The sequence below is a fragment of the Equus asinus genome, chromosome 10 (genome assembly GCF_041296235.1).
Source record: "Equus asinus isolate D_3611 breed Donkey chromosome 10, EquAss-T2T_v2, whole genome shotgun sequence".
NCBI lineage: Eukaryota > Metazoa > Chordata > Mammalia > Perissodactyla > Equidae > Equus > Equus asinus.
Genome location: NC_091799.1, coordinates 31,054,028 through 31,072,877, shown reverse-complemented (window position 1 = coordinate 31,072,877; position 18,850 = coordinate 31,054,028). Strand labels below are relative to the sequence as shown.

Here is an 18,850-nt window from a genome sequence, read left to right as displayed (position 1 = left end):
TTTTGTTGTTAAAGTACTTCTTTTATGAACTGTGGCATCAAATAGCTACTCCTACAATAATAATAACGGCTCACGGGCAGTCTGGTGGAAATCAGCTTGCCTGATGTCAAATCCAGGCTCTTTTGCTTTTTAGCTGTGTGACCTCAGGCAACTTACTTCTCTGAGCCTTAATTTCCCATTTGTAAAATGGATACAACAGTGAAACTAGCTCATAGAGTAGTAGGGAGAAATAAAAATGATAATGTGTATATATTACTTAGCACAGTGCCTGGCACTGAGTAAGTACACAATATATGTTTTATATACATGTGCACATATTCTATTACCTTAAAATGTCGATTCAACTCAGCTACCCCTGTAAGGGAGAAAGCATGCCCAACAGATGCACAAACTGACCTGCAACTATAAACTTACATCAGCATAAATACAAAACCACAGAACTGGGAAAGGTCTCAAGGATCATCCAGGGCAAATCCCATTATTTAACAGGCCAAGATATGGAGAGCCAAGGATGGGAAGTGACTTGTCCAAAGTCACACTCCTAATTGGGGGCAGAATCAACATTAGAATCTAAGCTTTTCCATATCTTTTACAGAACTCGAAAATGCTTCTGATGACCAGTTCCAGATTTACCTTTTTTCTACCTATCCACTGGTGATCTATCATTACCATGCCTACATGTAACTTTTATATAATCTAAAACACGGGTATATACATAACTGGTCCCTTAAAAATGCTTTGTGATTATTATTACTGGATTGATTTTCTTCTAATACAAAAACGGAAGTTTCTGAGGGGTAGGAACTGTGCCTTCTTCCTGTCTGCATTAGCTAAAGCCAAGTAACAGACACTTAGCAGGCACTCACATATTTCTTCATTTTAAAGTCACAATAGTGGGGAAAAGGCTCAAACAAAAACCAAAATAAAAGCAAGCCTCCTGATTACTATTTCTAGGTTAACCATGGACTTTAAGAGGCCTGGAAACTTGAAATACAGATTATCAATCATCTAAAAAGCCATCCTAGCACCAATACTCCCACTTCTATTAGGCTTGAATATCCTAAATGGAGTCAAGTCAGTCATATATGTAAATCAAGAATATCCAAAAATTAATAAGCAAATATATTTACAGTAAATTACAGTTATAAAGAGGAACTGAAAAGCAGCTGCAGCACTCACTGTCATACATTCTACTTCCTTAGAGAAAACCAAAAAAGGAATAGCTGTATCAGAGAACGCTGGTGAATCTTTCTATATTCTCAATCTTAAATTTGATTTGGCTTTTCTGGTTATTACTGGGAACAAAAATAAGTTATCTGTATAGCTTTGTTAACTAAGACTTTTATCATTCAATTAGCTGTTGTCTATGTTTAGGAGCACAGTCACATGCCTAGAACTCAAGTGTTTCCGGCCCTTGATGAGCCAGCTAAGGAAAGCAGTATAGCTGAGCCACCAAGAACTTATCTCAGGCCAGGAATCTGGAAAAGAGCACATGACTGTCATTATCCACCCTGCAATTTTCAGTCAGCAGGGGACTGCTTGTTGCCTGAAAGTTGGGAGCCCTAACATTCATTTACAGACTTCCCCCAAATACTTGCACCTAGGGAAGAATGTGAATTTAAAGTATATACTGTAAACTTTCAAAAGGCACAGCCACATACAAAATAGGCTTATACGAAAAAACACTAATTCACAAGCCTCAATACACAGACAACAGCAGCAGGTTGGACTGTGTGGAAATTTTAGTGAATGTTTTGGGTGGAATAGGGAAAAAAGGAATCAAAACACAGCTTAACTCTGAGCGACTAAAAGAAGCCCAAGTGGAACTAAGCAGATGTAGGCCATCTAAAGTGGGTGTGGGGTAGAACAAGACAGTGAGAGTGAAAAGAGGATTTCAGGATAGGTAATAGAGCTAGTCACAGTGTAAGCCAAAAGATCCTATTTAAGACCAAAAGAGAGCCAGTGTCATTTTATGGTCATTCATGTTTTCAACTTTCCATCAGGCCTGGAAGCAACTTGAAGGCAGGTACAGTAGCTTAATCATCTTCGTAACCTCTCAGCATTTAATAGAATGAGGGATATATGTTGGTGTATTCATCATTCTTCAGTACACTTTGAAATCTGTTAAACAGATGTTCAAAGAAAGGCTCTGCAAGAATCAGAACTTGGCAGCTCAAAAGTTTGAAGGGAGTCAAGCTGTCTACTGACACAAGACAAGGCAAGGCAAAGGCTAAACTGATTACTGAAGAGATAAAGCCCTGCCTCTTGAAAACTTGTACCCTGGGCTAGTATAACAATGACAGGGTGGGGTGGGGGTGACGGGGGAAGGAGGCAGGGGATAGTGACCACAGTCTCTTACATTGGTTTTAAGGATTAGAGTGCAAATTCACAGCTTTATTCATTCAACAGGCACTTCCTAAGCACTCGATATGTGCCAGGCACCGTGCTGAGCGCTAGATAGAGATGAACAAAAGCAGCCGCAGTCCGGTCAGGGACTCATAATCTAGCAAGTTCAGTATGCAAGGATAGACGTAAACACGCCTAGCTGTGGGAAGAAGGGAAAGGAAGCAATTTATTCTGCCTGGGGCTGCAGGAGAACAGAAACCATCAAAAAGGTGACATCCGAGCTGGGCCCTGAAGGATGCTGGAGCTGACCGACCAAGGCCAGTTCTTAAGTCGTCACCGCCTCGTCCACGAAGAAAGTCTCATATCGGCCCCAGTTGACTCCTATAAGAACTCTGAGGCGGGTATTCTCATCAGCAATCACCCCCATTTCATAGAAGGTGAAATTGTGACCCAGAAAGGGAAAGGCGAACCGCAGGGTCATACTGTGTGTCAGGGGAGAGGTCAGGTCCAGGATCCAGATGGACAGACTCAGTTTCGAGCTTTGCCCACATTCAGAGACCTGCAGAGCACCGGAATGTGGCAAGGGTCTGGACCCGGAAGTGAGGAAGAGCTCTGATAAGAGATCTACCCCTCCAACCTTTTGCCCGGCTCTCTCAGCCACGCCCTCTGTCCCACGCTTCTCAGTCACTCACCCACCGCTAGGCGAGAGAAAGTCGGTGTCGTCTTCATCGCCTGCACCGAACATTGCGCAGGCTTTGGTCCCGCTGCTGTGATGATCTCGGGGTGTTCTTCGGTTCTTTACGGGATGTCGCGAAATGCCGCGGCAGCGTCTGCTTTCCGGCGGAGAGAAGACACGCCTCTGGATGAGGTAGAGCCAGGCAAAGTGGGAGGACCTCCAGCCAGCCCAGGCTGCGAAATCCGCGGGAACGCCGGAGTCCTACGCCCCTGCGTAGAACTGGTTGGCCAGCGCGGCAGGGGGGGCGGGGCAGGGATCGTGCTCAGTGGAGGCAGCCGACACGTTTAAGCCGGCCGAAGTGGAGGGGGCTTCTGAAGAGTGGTGGAGGGGTGACGGGCCAAGATTCTGAGACGGAAGCGCCGGTGGCGGGACTCGATCTGGGAAGGTAAGCCCGTCCCCTTCGCCTCTCTTGCAGCCCAGGCACGGGCACAGTCCTTTCCCCTCCGGGGCAAGGACCCTCCACGCCATTCTTTGCTCGGCAGAAGGAGAAAGGGCCTGGGACTGGCCGTCTGGAGCCTTGAGCTTTCGGCCCGGCCCCAACAGTGACATACCTAGAGTGACCTTAGGGCAGGGTGTTCGGTGACTCAGTTTCTCCATCTGTAAAAATGGGCCGGACGCCCCTACCGCTTCTCCCCTGTGACCGACCTCGCTGTATGTTCAACGGGCTATTTGTCCAGTGCTTCCTATGCCGGCTGGTCAGGAAGCTTTTAGACCTCAGAGGTCATCGAATTCAATCTGTGCCTCGTAATTCCAAAATTTGCTGATAGGGAAAGGAAGGAACGAAGCACTCTGAAGACTAGTCCGAGGCCACGCAGAGTAAAGGGCAGACGGGCTGGATCTCTGGTCTCCTGACTCCGGACTCAGCTGACTGCTGAACAAGAACCTTCCCAGACCTTGGACACTGTATGCCTTACAGAGTGGTTATTGCGAGACCGTGGCGTACATCTTGAGAGAAGGCCCCTCTCTAGAGTCCATCTGTGCAGGAGAGCTGGGATGTTCTCGGGATGGGTAATGGAAAGGAGGAAGTTTTACAAGCTGGCAATCCACAGCCCCAACCTTGGCCTGGGTTTTGCTTAGTCGTCCTACGCAGACCTAAGGCAACATCAATTGTTGCTGACTTCTCTGCCTCTAGTTTGCACCCTCCCTGTGTCTTATATAAGTGTTTCTTTGGTTACCCTGGTGTAATTCTTGGCACAGTCTCTAGGCCTGGCTTAGCCAAGGTGTGGATAAGCAGCTAATGTCCCACTGTAGCGTCCGTTTCCATAGATCTCACTGGAGTTCTTTTTCTCCGGGCTTCTCTCAATCAGGTTGACACAACAGGTGTCCCTTACCTGAATGTTGTCATCTATTAGCATGAAACTGAAGGCAAGTGATTTGTAGCTCTCCCCCAGAAAACTCCGTACCTCTTGGTACTTCCCTTGTTCCACTTTTTATTATAGTTTGTGTACTTCTACTAAATTGTAAGCTCCTGAAAGACAGGGACAGTTTTATTCATCTGGGTGTCTCCTGTGTCACAGAGCACCGTCTTGCCCATAATGAGCTAATTTCTTGTTCGATTGAGTAATTCTTCCTTTATTCCTTAATTTACTCTTTCAGGATTTTTTTCCCCGTGTGACTTAAAGAGCCCAGTAGTGGTTCTCACCTTCTATAGATAGCTTCCAGAAAGATAAAAATGCTGTACTAGCTGTGAACTGAGTTACTTAGTCTCTTTTGTTAACTGAAGACGATTTTACTAATGTTTAAAGCTCTACGGGAAGGGAAAGAGGGGAATAGGGTAGCGAGAAATATTATATGTAACTCTAATTTTTGTTAGTAAATTATTCCTCTGTTAAACTGAGACAGAGGACTGTTGTCCGCTTCCTGTGTTTATTTTACAGATTAAGATGGTCGAAGTAATGAAGGCTGACAGTGTTAAAGCAATGATGTAACGGGAGGCTAAGCACTATAACAGGAACTTTTTGCAGTAGCTCTGGTTAGAATGTGGACTTGGCTACTTCTCAGGGAAAAAAAAGAAGGAACCGCATAAGTAACAGCTCTTTGTAACCCCTCTCCCCAGTACTGGCCCTTCCTGTCCCAGCTCTGAAACATCTGAGTAATACTTTGAAAAAATGCTGACGGATCATTTGAACGGTTATCTTGCATTCTTGAATGGGGGTGTTTTCATCCGGGGTGTGTAAGTAGCCTTTTTAAATAGGCAGAAATCGTAAAATCTCGATCAGCCTTTTTTGGTGATTGAGACACCGCAAATCCGCATGCCCAGATCACCACTGTGGAAATACAGCTGCTAGTACTGGTTGTCAGTATGAGGAAGGGGAAGATGGTGGTGAGGTTTCCTCTGTCTTTCACGTTTTAAACTGCAGGATTGCGCGCACCTAAAAAGCCAGTGTCTTTCTGAATTAGAATATTGGACTGGGATTCAGACAACCTGAATTTTCATCCCAGCCTGTCTGGCTCACTCTGAGCTTGGCCCTGGCTCCCTAAACTTTATAAAAGGACTGGATTAGACCTAGACATCTGTTAAATACTACTGGGGATACAGAGGTTAAATAAGGCACAACTTTGATCTCAAGTATGAATTAAGCAGTTTTGCTTGTTTTGCTTAAGTACACAGCTTTTAGATGTATTTATAAAATGTATGACCCCCTGAAGATTAACCAGGAAGCAGCAATTTTAACAATTCCTTTCAAATTGTCGGCAGTTTTGCTACAGAGATGACAATTTTTATATGTAGGTACACCCATACACATCTGTGCTGGTGAATGCATTTTAAAACTAATAGTTTAAAGTTATAACCAAGTTAGACCCTAGATGTGGAGATAGGGATATAAATCAAAGATGGGTTTGGGGGGTTGGTGTAATGTTCTTTCTGTTCAGTCACCGAAAACAGAAAAATGTCAGAACACAATTGAAGAAGTATCTGAAGACCTTCTATGTATACGGCACTGTGCTGGGTGTTGCCTGGGATAGGAAAATATGTAAGTCGTTGTTCCTGTCCTCAAAGTGCTTATAGTTGAATAGCTGGGATATTGAAGTATGTGAGTAACCGTGATAGAAGACAGAGCAAAGTAAGTCCCATAAGTAGAAATTAATTATTCTCGGACTTCAAAGGAAGAAGAGATCCTATCTAGTTTGTTAGAGGGTGTGAGGTTAGATAATGGGCTTTGAAGATGAGTGGGGGTCCAAGTGGAATTGAGGAAGTAAGGCTGTCCAGGTTGCGCGAGTGGCTTTGGCAGAAGCACAAAGGCAGGAAAGAAGGCGCAGAGTTTTTTTACAAGAGTCACCCTCTTATTTGATGCAATTGAGGCCAGTCACTGGTTAACTGAAAAAGTAAGTTAAAGCAGGGACTCATACAGATATTAGTTAACCCAGACCTTAAACATTTTATTTTAACTTAAAATGTAAACATCTTTTTGCCATTCTTTTCACATAAACCTTTTCTTGGCGTGTGGGTCTCAGGGATCTACGGACTACAGCGTGAGGGCCAAATCGTGTCCTAGCCTGCTGCCTGTTTCTGTGAGTAAAGTTTTATTGGAACGTAGTCACACGCATTTGTTTATATATTATCCATGGCTCCCTTCACATTCCAGGGAGAGTTGAGTAGGTAAGTGTATCTGCGTGCCTCGTCTTTATCTGGTCATCCCAAAGCTTTCAGCTTGGTTTTCATAGAAGCAACTACTCTAGAGTCTATGTAGTATAGTAGTTAAAATCTTAAGCGCTGGAGACAAATGATTTTGCCATTTATTAGTTGTATAGGCCTTGGGCACGTTGCTCGGTTTCCTCCTTTGTAAAAGAGAGACAATAATAGTATCTAGTTCCTAGGGCTCTGGTGAAGATTTTATGAGTTAAAGTACTTAAAACAGTGCCTGGCAGGTAGTAAGTACTCAGTTAGTATTAGCTGCTGCCGCTGTTTTTCTCTTCTCGTTTATACTTCATTCAGTTACATATTTACGGTAGTAAGCACAGTGGCATAAGTTGGTTTTGTGAACAATCATAACTGACACCCTCGATATGCACACAGCTTCTCTGAGAGGGAGAGCAGAAGTGTTGCTCCCCTGTTGTTGGAGGTCGGCCTAGCTAGTGTGTCATCAGCTCACTTGGTTAGGAGAGTTCTGTGGGATAGTTTGCTAAGAGAATAAGACGCCAGTACACATAGGGAAGTAGTGGATTAAAATTGTAAAAGAGACCAGGGCCATATTTGTCAAATACCTTAAAGGCCAAGGTGACAAGTTTGTATTTAGCCCAGTAGGAAATGGAACTTTTTATTCTAAATGACGTGATTGATGTAAAAAAAAATTCAAATGGTTTAGGAGTGTAGGAAGTAAAAAGTAAAAGTTTCCGTGGCCCCACCCCATGTAAGTAGCCACCTCATTTTTCTAATAGTCCTTAGAATGTGGAGTTATGAGGATTGAAAGAGATAAGCAGGGTAAACACTACCTGGGGCACTGATATTGATCTATTAAAAACCTCAATCCAGTTTTTCTTTGGATTATAATCTGAATTTTGAAATGAGAAAAGTAAAGATTCTAGAGTGAATGTGAATAAAATGAAATGACCCCTCTAAGGTCTTTAAGTCTGTTCCTCTCCTTGCTCCAGTTTGGCTCTGCCCTGCTTCTCCTTTGTGCCTTCCTCACCAGAAGTGCTACAAAAGAGAAAAAGATGACATAATTATCACTGGAAAAGCAAATGTTCGCAGTGAGTGGCGAGATGACTTCCACTAGTGGAAGATGTCTGAGAAGTCAGTGACCAGGCAACACTTAGCTGACCCTGCCATTGAAAGTTAGCAAGCCAGGCACGATTAGGGAAAAGGGAGGGGGAGGGGAAGGGCAGGTTGCTGAGGCCTGCACTCCCACGTGCAGCTTTTTTAGCATAATAAAGCCATTTAAAAAATCAAAAGTTTTCTGTAGTTTATGACTAGGTATGAGAAGTCATCAAGAGTCTGATACTTAATGCATTAACTGTTCAGTTTATGCCGAAAGAAATCTTACAGGAGAGACTGGGAAGGAAATGCTTTTGAAGTTCCACGGCTTTGAGCAGTATCATTTCAGGATTGAGGTAACATCCCTGAGCAGAGGAGGGGGCCATCCTTAGGAATGCAAAGCCCTGCAGAGAAGGAAAGGGTTGAGAAGGGTCCGCCCTACCTCTTTTCCTTTACACAAAAGGCCCTAGGCTTTTATATACAACCTGCTTTTGTGGGCTGAGGACCTTGTGCAATACAGCGTAATGAGATGGAAACCTGTGTGGCTAAAGTAAATATGAGAACTGATTTCCAGGGCACTCATAAAAAGCAAAACTCTAGCAACCAGTGAAATGTTAGAGGACCTTTTTCAGCCGTATTGTCTTTCCCTAAATAGGTAGTAGAGTTATTATAGAACTCTGCTGAGCATTTATAGGGTTTTGAAGCAGTTTAGAGCTACCTAGAAGTTTCAATTTGTGAAATGAAAGGCAGAGAAATCCTGCTGACTGTACCCCTGGGGGCCTTCCTCTCTCCTACCACCAAAAGCCAAATCTAGAACCCTAGTCTTTGATTCCTAGCAGTACTTTTCCGCCACACCATGCAGCCTCCATCTGAAGTATTGAACAACTTTTCTCATTTTCATTTACATCCTCTCAATGCATTTTCATTGAATCATCCGTTACTAATTAAAGGGAGGGGGGAGTAAAAACGGAACAGTTAAAGTGTTTTCTGGTTTCTGCCTCCCACCAAATTAATTCCTAGTATTCTTCACAGGCAAACTAACAATATCGTGATCCAGACAATTGAGATCCTATATAAAAAAAGGAAAGTTTAAGAAGGGGGACCTTTGTCTGCCTTTGATTATAATAAGAAGGCGGTTAAAGCAATATTTTGCTAATGTGTATGTATCTGACTAGCTGCTTGTTCTTTAAATCAAACTGTAAGAGGCTATATACTTTAAGTGACATGAAACTGAGCCCTGTCTGTGACTCAGACATCTCCTTTCAGAGATTAACTTTGTCATCTAATGAATAAATAAGCTATTATTAATAATATTACTTAAGTAATTAAGGTATAGTACTTACTATACCTTAGAATTAGAAAGTATTTTGACATATTTGATCCTCACAACCCTGTGAGATTGGCAGGGTAGGTATTTTTGTATCCCTTTTGCAATGAAGGAACTAGTATTTGTTGGTTTTAGGTGATTTGCTTAATACATGCCAAATTTATGTCTATACCTCTGATGCCTAGTCCCGTGCTTTCTCTACTCATTACACTGTCAATAAAACACCCCAAGGGGCTGGCCCGGTGGCTCAGCGGTTAAGTTCGCACATTACGCTTCTCGGTGGCCCGGGCTTTGCTGGTTCGGATCCCAGGTGCGGATATGGCACCGCTTGGCAAAAGCCATGCTGTGGAAGGCGTCCCACATATAAAGTGGAGGAAGATGGGCATGGATGTTAGCTCAGGGCCCATCTTCCTCAGCAAAAAGAGGAGGATTGGCAGCAGTTAGCTCAGGGCTAATCTTCCTCCAAAAAAATAAAGACATAAATAATAAAAAAATTTTTTAAAAACCACTCCAAAATCTTTGCATAAATCATAATAAAGCACCCATAGTTAGCACATTGGAAATGTGTCAAGACTGTAGAAGGATCCAGTAAGAGGAGTATGAAAGGGTACATCTCGTGATTGCTTTATTCCAGGAAGTAGTTTAGCCAACACAAAAGGTATCAGAGAAATGGAGTGTAGGAGCTGGGAGATCCACTCCCCATTGGACTTAGCCCCTTCTATCATTGCATAACTGAAAGACCTTTTCAGTTTGTTTGTTGACATATCAAATTTGAGTTGTCCTATTCGGACCAGACAAATAAAAGCTTTTCTAAAAGCTTTGTGAAGAATGCAGTTGTACACTTGATCTTCTTTGTACAGAAAGGTGCGAGTGGGCGAGAGAAACAGGAGCTTCTGTTATTTGCCACTGAGACGTGCTATATGGAGCTCAGAAACCCCTCCTGCTTAGCTGCTTCCCAGCAAACCTTCTGGAGAAATGCGAGTGGTTAACCTCGTGTACAGAAGGGTAACGTGAGAAGCACATGTTATGAGTTCAGTTGGCTAAAGAGTATGTTAGCATGATTAGTCAATAACGTGAGCCTCAGTTTCCCCATCTGTAAAATAAAGGAGTTGGACTTAATTTCTTTAAATGTTCCTTCTTCCACCCGCATCTAACTAGTTCCCCTCCTAGGGATCACAGTGTTACCACTTTGTTGTATCCCCGCCCCCCAGAGGTAACATAGGTGTTTACAAACAATATGTTTATACTTTTTTCCCTTTTAAAATTTTTTACGCTTCATTACCATTCTTTGTGCTGCAGTTAAAAATTTGGAACCTTATTTATTTAGCTACACACTAGTGGTTAGCTATGGAGTTAGTATTCCATACTCAGTAGGAATGACCTGGGAAGATGCAACTCAAAATAAACATGTATCTTTTTGTTCCCACAAATCTCATTCTGTGTGTATGAAATCATAAAGATCAAAGCGAATATTAGGTTAATACAAACTCCAGCTTATAAATGAATGAAGTTGTACATTTAGAAGAGGCAATTTGATTGTGTTGACTTTTGTGATTTTAGAATACAGAAATTCATAGACTGTCTGTGGGAGAGCTGTGATCAGCTCTGTGGGACAGGAGATAACCAGGCTCACTTGTGGACTATAACTCCTATAGTTATAGATGAGAGGATTATAGGGCCTAACATGTAGCTTACTGGGGTAGGGCCTACCTTTTCAAGTATAAGCTTTCTGCAATACCAAATTCCCAGGGAAAGTTGCTGCTGGGTAGCTCAAGCTAGAAGCATCTCTAGACTTCTTTCTGCCTATTATTTGGACAAGTTGTAAAAGGCCCACAAGCTTTCTAGAAGCTAACTATGAAAAGAGTTTCCTTATTCTGGCTTCAGAAATACCACAAGGTGTATGGGGCTATGTTATAGCTTAGAATTCAGGGCTAGAATTACTACCCCTTACGTACACTTAAAAAACTAGAATGTAGAAAAGATAAGGGCCAGCCCGGTGACACAGTGGTTAAGTGCGCATGTGCCGCTTTGGTGGCCCGGGGTTCGCCAGTTTGGATCCCCGGTGCGGACATGGCACTGCTTGGCAGGCCATGCTGTGGTAGACATCCCACATATAAAGTAGAGGAAGATGGGCACGGATGTTAGCTCAGGGCCAGACTTCCCCAGCAAAAAGAGGATTGGCAGCAGATGTTGGCTCAGGGCTAAACTTCCTCAAAAAAAAAAAAGATGGTGTTTTGAGTGCATCTCTTTTCCTTCCCCAAATCCTAGTGAAATGACTTTAGAAATATGAAAATAAGAAAAAATGTGATATTGTGATTTATAACAAATATATATTTGGTCTTTATCCCATTTCTGGTTTCTGGCACAGAGCTTCTAAAATCCTCGGGATTTCCTAAGGAGAGCTATAAAGGTGTCTTTTGTTATATTAATGACACGGCTCCAGGAAAGCCCCAGTCTCCATCCCTGATGGATGGGGCCTGCTTGCCAGTGAAGCCGCCAATGTGATTAGAGGGTGGGAATTTCAGCCCCTGACCTCCCAGGAGGAGAGAGGGGTAGGGGAGATTGAGTTCCATTGCCAGTGGCCCATGATTTAATCAATCATGCCTATGTAATGAAACCTCCATAAAAATCCAAAACATTGGGGTTCAGAGAGCTTTTAGGGTGGGGAACCAGAATGCTTCCTTGTGCCACTGTGCTGGGAACTCCATGAGGACAGAAGCTCCTTCGTTTAGGACCTCTCTCTATATCTCTTCATCTGGCTATTGATTGCTGTGCTTTCATATCCTTTGTAATAAATTGGTAATCTAGTGAGTTAATGGGCTTCCTTAGTTCTGTGAGCTGTAGTAGCAGATTAATTGAACCCAAGGAGAGGGGGTTGTGGGAACCTGTTGATTTATAGCCAGTCAGTCGGAAGCACAGGTAACAACAGGTTACCTCCACTGAAGTGAAGGGCAGTGTTGTGAGACTGAGCCCTTGACCTGTGGAATTTCGTGCTATCTCCAGGTAGTGCCAGAATTGAGTTGAATTGTAGAACACCCAGCTAAGGTCAGAGAATTGCTTGGTGGTGGAGGAACCACCCATTAAAAGCGTCTTTTATAATTAGAAAACAAGGAGAGAGAAGCCTGAAACTTTAAGACACTTCATAGAATGTAGATGCAGATTGGAATCAACTGAAGCAAATTACTGACCACCTGGCACAACGTAGGTGCAGGATGTCCTTGCCTGTGCGGTTCAGTGGATAGAATTCACGCCCTGAAAACTCCCAGAATGAGAACAGCAAAGGTTAGGTGTGGAGTAATGGGTGAAGGCTAGATCAAAGGACTTGGGGACTTGTGCCTCTGCCAAGTTTAGAAAGAACAGTCGATTCATGTAACGATAATGGATATCGAGGGCTTGCTGTGTTTAGGCACCGTGCTATGTAAGTCTTTAAATGCACGCTGTCGTGAGGCAGGTGCTACTGTCATCTCTATCTTAGAGGAAACTAGCTTGCCCTCCTAACCGCTATGCCCTCACCTCCGTGAGCGCCTCATAACAATCCATGCAACAGTCCCATAAGGTGGGCTACTTTTATTATCCTGATTTTAGAGCTGAGGCACAGAGATATTAAGTAATTTGCCCAAGGGCCCACAACCAGTAGGTACAGTTTTACCGCTTAGAGAATGAGTCTAGCTCCCTTGGAGAGCCGCCATGGAAAAGAAAGGGAAGATAGCCTTTCTGCCCACAGCTTCCTCCTCCTGTTTTTTTGTTTGTTTTGGTGGGAAAATATCTTTCCTGCCCACGCCTTCCTCCTCGTGTTTTTTTGTTTGTTTTTGGTGGACTATCAGAATCTCATACTGAACTCCAGTCTCAGAAATGCAGGAGCGAATGGTTAGGGACAGATCCTGGAGTGCTCTGCTGGGCGCAAATCTTAATTTCATTAATTATGTCGAAAACTACATCCCACAATCTCTCCACACAGAGGGTTTTTTTTTTTTTAAGTCAGCAAACAGTGCATTTCCTGTTTGAAGTCTTTCTGGTAGTTCAATTCCTGCCTTTCCCAACTAATCTAGAAAAATAGAACTGCAGAAGATGTGTCATTTCCACTTCGTCTGGAATTTAGAGATTTTATTCACACAGTGAGTGAAAAAAACCTCTCTCAAATCCCAAAGATCAGCCATTTGGTATTAAATTCGGTGTTAGCCTAGAAGGTTATTTGATTATTAGATGGTGGTATGTGTAAATTTTAAGTTAGATTAGGCCAGCTCTGTGCCCTTTTGGAATACCAAAATAAGCACATGTTTTATTTTAGTTCCTAGTTGAATTTTGACTTTCTTTTTTTCTTTTTCTTTTTTTTTTAAGCTCTCACTTGTTAAACATCCAGTCCTTAAATTCTCTGTGCTATAGATATTATGTATACACCTCTATAGTTCAGAACTGTGGTTCTCAAATTTTACAGTATGTAAGAATTGCCTATATAGCTTAGTAAATATCTAGCTCTGAGGCCCCATTCCCTGAGAGGAGATTCTGTAGTATGGAGTGGGGTCCATCATTTTCTTTTTTAGCCAAAAGTCTCAATAATTCTGATTCAGGCAGTCCTTGCACCACACTTTGAGAAACCCTTGATTTAGGAAGAAAGTAATTAACATTTATTATTTACTAGATATGTTATTAATGTCACACTTTCATATGTATTTTTACGTTTGATGTTCAAAATATTGTGAGATTTTATTATCCCAGTTTTATATCATCCCCACGAAGTTTTAGTAACTTGTTCTGAGTTTCAGAGATGGCACAGCTTTATGACAGCCAGCAGTCTGACTCCAAGATCCGGGAGGGCTCTTGCTGTTTCTGCTTCAGCAAGGTATCTCTCAGCAGAGATGATTGTTTAAGATCGGTGAATTGGGAATTGTTAGAAAGTAATATTAAAGTATGCTCTGAAATGTGTTTGATAAGTAAGTGTTAAAGCCACTGAAATGCTAGAATGTGTAAAGCATATCAAGTAGTATTCAGAATGTATCTAGAAAAGACAAGTATGCATTTGTGTCTCATTGAAGCAATATTATGAACACCTAAACTTTTCTAATTGAAATAGGCCATACAGATGAGTTATTCTTTCTCTTCACTAAGGAAACTGTGACCATAACGATTAAACTAACTAATGTAATGGAAAAAACTAGGCTACAACCAAAATTTCCTGATTTCTAGTCTTATGTTCTTTCAAATTATAATAATGGTAAAGGTTAAGGTGGGCTGCAATCCACATGTTTCCTGAGGATTATCCAGAAGACTTTTGAATCAGTGGTTGGGAATGATGACTCTTTGTGAAAGATTCCCCGTTTGAATGTTCACACAGGGGCGTAATAATTAGAAATGACCTGGTATTTTAAAGGAGTACAATAAATGGTCCATAAAAATAAATGTCCTTAAAAATGGACAGTTTTATGAGTTTTTCATTAAAAGTTCTGTTTCTAACCCTGAAAATATATAGTAGAATGACATTTGGGGCTTTCATGAATTTTAACAGAATGCGGAAATACAGCCTGGAGTTCAGGCTGTGTGAAGCCCATTCTCACCTTGCCTAGAGCCACGTAGACACAGAGCAGCCAAGAACTCTGCAGGTAACAGTTTTAGCACAAACTGCATGCCATAGCATGGTATAAAGCGTTGCAAGACACAACTGCTCTGGAGGCAGGTGACAACTAGGTTTACCTCCTCCCGGACAACTTAACGGGCAGGGACCTCAGACTCAACAGGGCAGGTGGATACCTTGACCTTGGTTTACTCCATATGTGGGGAATACCCACTTGTGCCTCCCCATAAATACAGGTCTACATTTCTTTCTAAGCCTCTCTCAAAACTACAGCTCTGTTTCCTTATCTCAGTTTTTCAGGATTGCCCACGGAAAGCAAAATGGTTAACTTTGTGTGAAGAGACAGGGACGCAAGATAGTTAGATGAAAGTACCGTGATGTGAGTAATTGTAAGAGCGCTGGACTTGAGATCAGAATCGGGATTCTAATTGCAGACTGCCAACAGACCGACTGCCACGTGACCTTGGCTAGTCAGTTAACTTGTGTACCTTGATTTTCCATCTGTATAATGAGTAGCCATTCTTGTTTAATCCAGGCCTATCTTTCAAGTGCAGTTAGGTTTGGAGACATACTACACTGTTGTGGCTCAGCAGAAAAACCTAAGAACATGCCACAAAAGTAATGAAGTTACTGTTGGACCCAGACTTGGAATCACTCAATCAACAAATATGTATTGAAGACCCACCTAAAAGATATATTAGACTGTGCATAGCCTTAACCTAAGCCTTACAATGCATTCTATAAACAAGATGTGCGTAGTTTTCTTCAGCCTCGTTATTGAGCACTCACAGAGCATAATAATAATTCACAGAGTAATAATAATGCTTTTACGTATGTTATATGACCTTGTTTTTGCTTTTTTGGTTGTTTTTTTTGCTGAGGAGGATTCACCCTGAGCTGACATCCTCTGCCAAGCTTCCTCTTTTTGCATGTGAGCTGCCACCACAGCATGGCCACTGATGGATGAGTGGTATAGGCGCATGCCTGGGCACCAAAGTGGAGCACACCGAACTTGACCGCTAGGCCACCCAGGCTGGCCCTATATGGTCTTTTTTTGTTCCTCTCAGTATTTCTTCCCATTCATTATCTTATTTGAATCATATAACAACCCTGAAGGAGAACAAGACAGATGTTATCTCCGTGTTTCCCTGAGTTTTGGATGAGACACTGAAACTCAGAGATCAAAAGTGGTTCTCGAACAGGTAGGGTGGGGGCCAGCCAGGTGGCACAGTGGTTAAGTTCTCACAGTCCACTTCGGTGGCCCAGTGTTCACCAGTTTGGATCCCGGCTGCGGACCTATGCACCACTTGTCAAGCTATGCTGTCGCAGGCATCCCACATATAAAATAGAGGAAGATGGGCATGGATGTTAGCTCAGGACCAGTCTTCCTCAGCAAAAAGAGGATTGGCAGCAGATGTTAGCTCAGGGCTAATCTTCCTCAAAAAAATTAAATTAAATTAAAAAAAAAGAGGTAGGGTGATTTCTCCCTCTAGGGGACTTTTGGCAATGTCTGGAGACTTTCTTTTGTTTTTTAGCAAGATTAGCGCTGAGCTAACATCTGCCACCAGTCCTCCTCTTTTTGCTGAGGAAGACTGGCCCTGAACTAACGTTACGATGCCCATCTTCTTCTACTTTATATGTGGGACACCTGCCGCAGCATGGCTTGACAAGTGGTGCGTAAGTCTGCACCTGGGATCTGAACCAGCGAACCCGGGCCGCCAAAGCAGAACGTGCAAACTTAACCCCTGCACCACCGGGCAGGCCCCTGGAGATATTTTTGGTTGTCACAACTGGGACGGTGCTACTGGTATTTAGTGAGTAAAGGCCAAGGGTACTGTTAAACATCCTACAATGCATGGGACAGACCATACAACAAGGAATTTCTCAGCCCTAAATGTCAGTAATGCCAAGATTGAGAAACTCTGACATGGATGTCTTACTGAAAAGAACACGGAGTAATGAAGTTGGATAGACCAGATTCCAAATCTTGGACTCAGTCTAGTGTATTTTCCACTGTCCCTAAAACAAGGCATTAAAAATTGGAGTCACATAAATTCAGGATTTATTGCTAATGTTTTGAGGAGGTATGAGTGAAAAGTGGGATTTGTTTATATCACTGTCAAAGGTTTCCATGTATAGTACAGATTGTATAATCCAATAGAAATCTATTAAGCACGTGCCATGTGTCTTATAGTCTGTTGTCCATGTCTCCACGGGGAGCTTAGTCTACCTTCACCATATTTTGTTAATTTATTGAGCAACTAGCAAATTGAGTCATTTACCCAAGTGCTTTTGAAATCTGGACACAGCCCCTTTAGCAGCCTCTATACATAGTACCTGCTGCCCTGGCACTTTTATAGGAAATGTCACCAGGACACTCAGCTAGAAATTAGCAGAGCCAGAATTTGAATACCATCTGACTCCAAACTCAAGCTCTTAACTATCTTCTGTAAGCTTAACTCTCACCTACAAAGAGTGGCATATGACTTTAGAAGCTCTTACAATCCAGGATAGTCCTGGTAGCATATTCTTCGGTTTTGCCCATCAAACCGTTTTATAACCCAGAAATTAGAAGTTTCTCCTAATCCTTCTAAAATTTTAGCAGATATCTTTCTGGATTCTCAGAGATTAAAGAATTATACCCCTGGCTCTGTAAGGATTTTTTTTTTTCCCTTCTGTGAATGCCTCACAGAATAACTTGAGCAGGAACTATTAATAGGGAAGAACAAATAAAGGCCAGTTATGCTACACAGCAGCCAAAGTACTCTATCAAAATGTGAATCTGATCATATCACTCTCCTGCTTATTACCCCTAAATAGCTTCCAGTTGCCCTTGTAATAAAATTTAGTCTCCTTAAAATGATCTGGAAGACCTTCTTAACTGATACCCTTTCTGCTCTCTCTTCAACCTCTTTGGCTTCTCTTTCTCTCACTCAGTGTACTGTTCTATTCATGCTGACCTTGAATGACCTCGATTTTTTCTTTTGCCTCAGGGATGCTGTTCCCTTCCCTTTCTACTCATCTCCACTAATCTATCGGTGTGTTTAAATGTTACCTCCTTAGAGGGGGCTTCTCTCTTTCTCTCTCCACCTGCCCGTCTCCATATAAATTAGTTCGTTCACTTTTATTCTCTGCCGCAGTACCCAGTTGACTTCCTTCATACCACCTGTCACAATTTGTGATTATATATACCTATACATATTTATTTGTTTGCATATTTAAAATTGTTTGCTTTTAGAGTAAGCTCCACAAAGGCAAAAATCTGGGCTTTTTGTACCTGGCTCCTTGTGAGTAGGTGTTGAAACCTACATGGATATTGTAAGAATTAAATACTTTTTGGGGTTTTTTTTTTTTTTTTTGAGGAAGATTAGCCCTGCACTAACTACTGCCAGTCTGCCTCTTTTTTGCTGAGGAAGCCTGGCCCTGAGCTAACGTCCATGCCCATCTTCCTCTACTTTATATGTCGGACACCTACCACAGCATGGCATGCCAAGCGGTGCCATGTCCGCACCCGGGATCCGAACCAGCGAACCCCGGGCCACTGAGAAGCGGAACGTGAGAACTTAACCGCTGCGCCACCATGCTGGTGCCAGAATTAAACACTTTTTGAATGAATGAATATTTATTGAGTGTTCTTCCAGATGCGGTAAGGAGGTAGAAATTAGTTACTTGCCGTCAAGGAACTTGCTGTATATATATGGTATTTTTGATCTTGTATTTTAAGAACTGTAAGTCAGATTTTCCATAAGAGAAGATTGCTAGAGAAATTCAGAAAAGAGAGTTTTCTTCTGTCAAGGATTCAAGGAAAACCTCAGGGAAGAGGTAGCATTTTAACTAAGCCTCAGTGAGCCAGATTGTAAACTCAAAAGAACAAGGACCATGTTTTAACTTTCTCCTAGTTCTGACACATTTCAAGTGCATGATAAATGTTGAATAAATAATGGCAAGATCTGCACATACGCAGAAAATGGAGGAAAAAAGAAATTACAGGGAATGACACGAGCCCAAAAGGCATACAAGTGTCAAAGTGCTAAATTTATTCAGGACAAGTAAGTAGATCATTTCAGTGGAATATTTGAATGTGAAGAGGATTAAATTGAAATGAGACTGGAAAGTAAGTCTGTAACAGACATAAATGCCAAATAGTGAGCATAAAATAAGTTTATCAATATCAAA

At 42.3% G+C, this 18,850-nt stretch overlaps 2 protein-coding genes across 3 annotated transcripts in view; one reads left to right on the top strand and one right to left on the bottom strand.

Moving 5' to 3' along the window:
• The window catches only part of FKBP15 (FKBP prolyl isomerase family member 15), a 53,201-nt gene extending 50,004 nt beyond the window's left edge, over window positions 1-3,197 (bottom strand). Inside the window, exon 1 of one of the 2 annotated variants that reach the window (XM_014827983.3) lies at window positions 3,039-3,197. In XM_014827983.3, coding sequence (XP_014683469.2) covers window positions 3,039-3,091 — 53 coding nt within the window. In that variant the 5' untranslated portion in view covers window positions 3,092-3,197. The remainder of the gene's footprint in view (window positions 1-3,038) is intronic. The other variant, XM_070518959.1, reaches the window with a different exon arrangement.
• The window catches only part of SLC31A1 (solute carrier family 31 member 1), a 32,147-nt gene continuing 16,477 nt past the window's right edge, over window positions 3,181-18,850 (top strand). The window contains exon 1 of the mRNA XM_014827986.3: window positions 3,181-3,467. The gene's annotated coding sequence lies outside the window, so the exon portion shown is untranslated. The remainder of the gene's footprint in view (window positions 3,468-18,850) is intronic.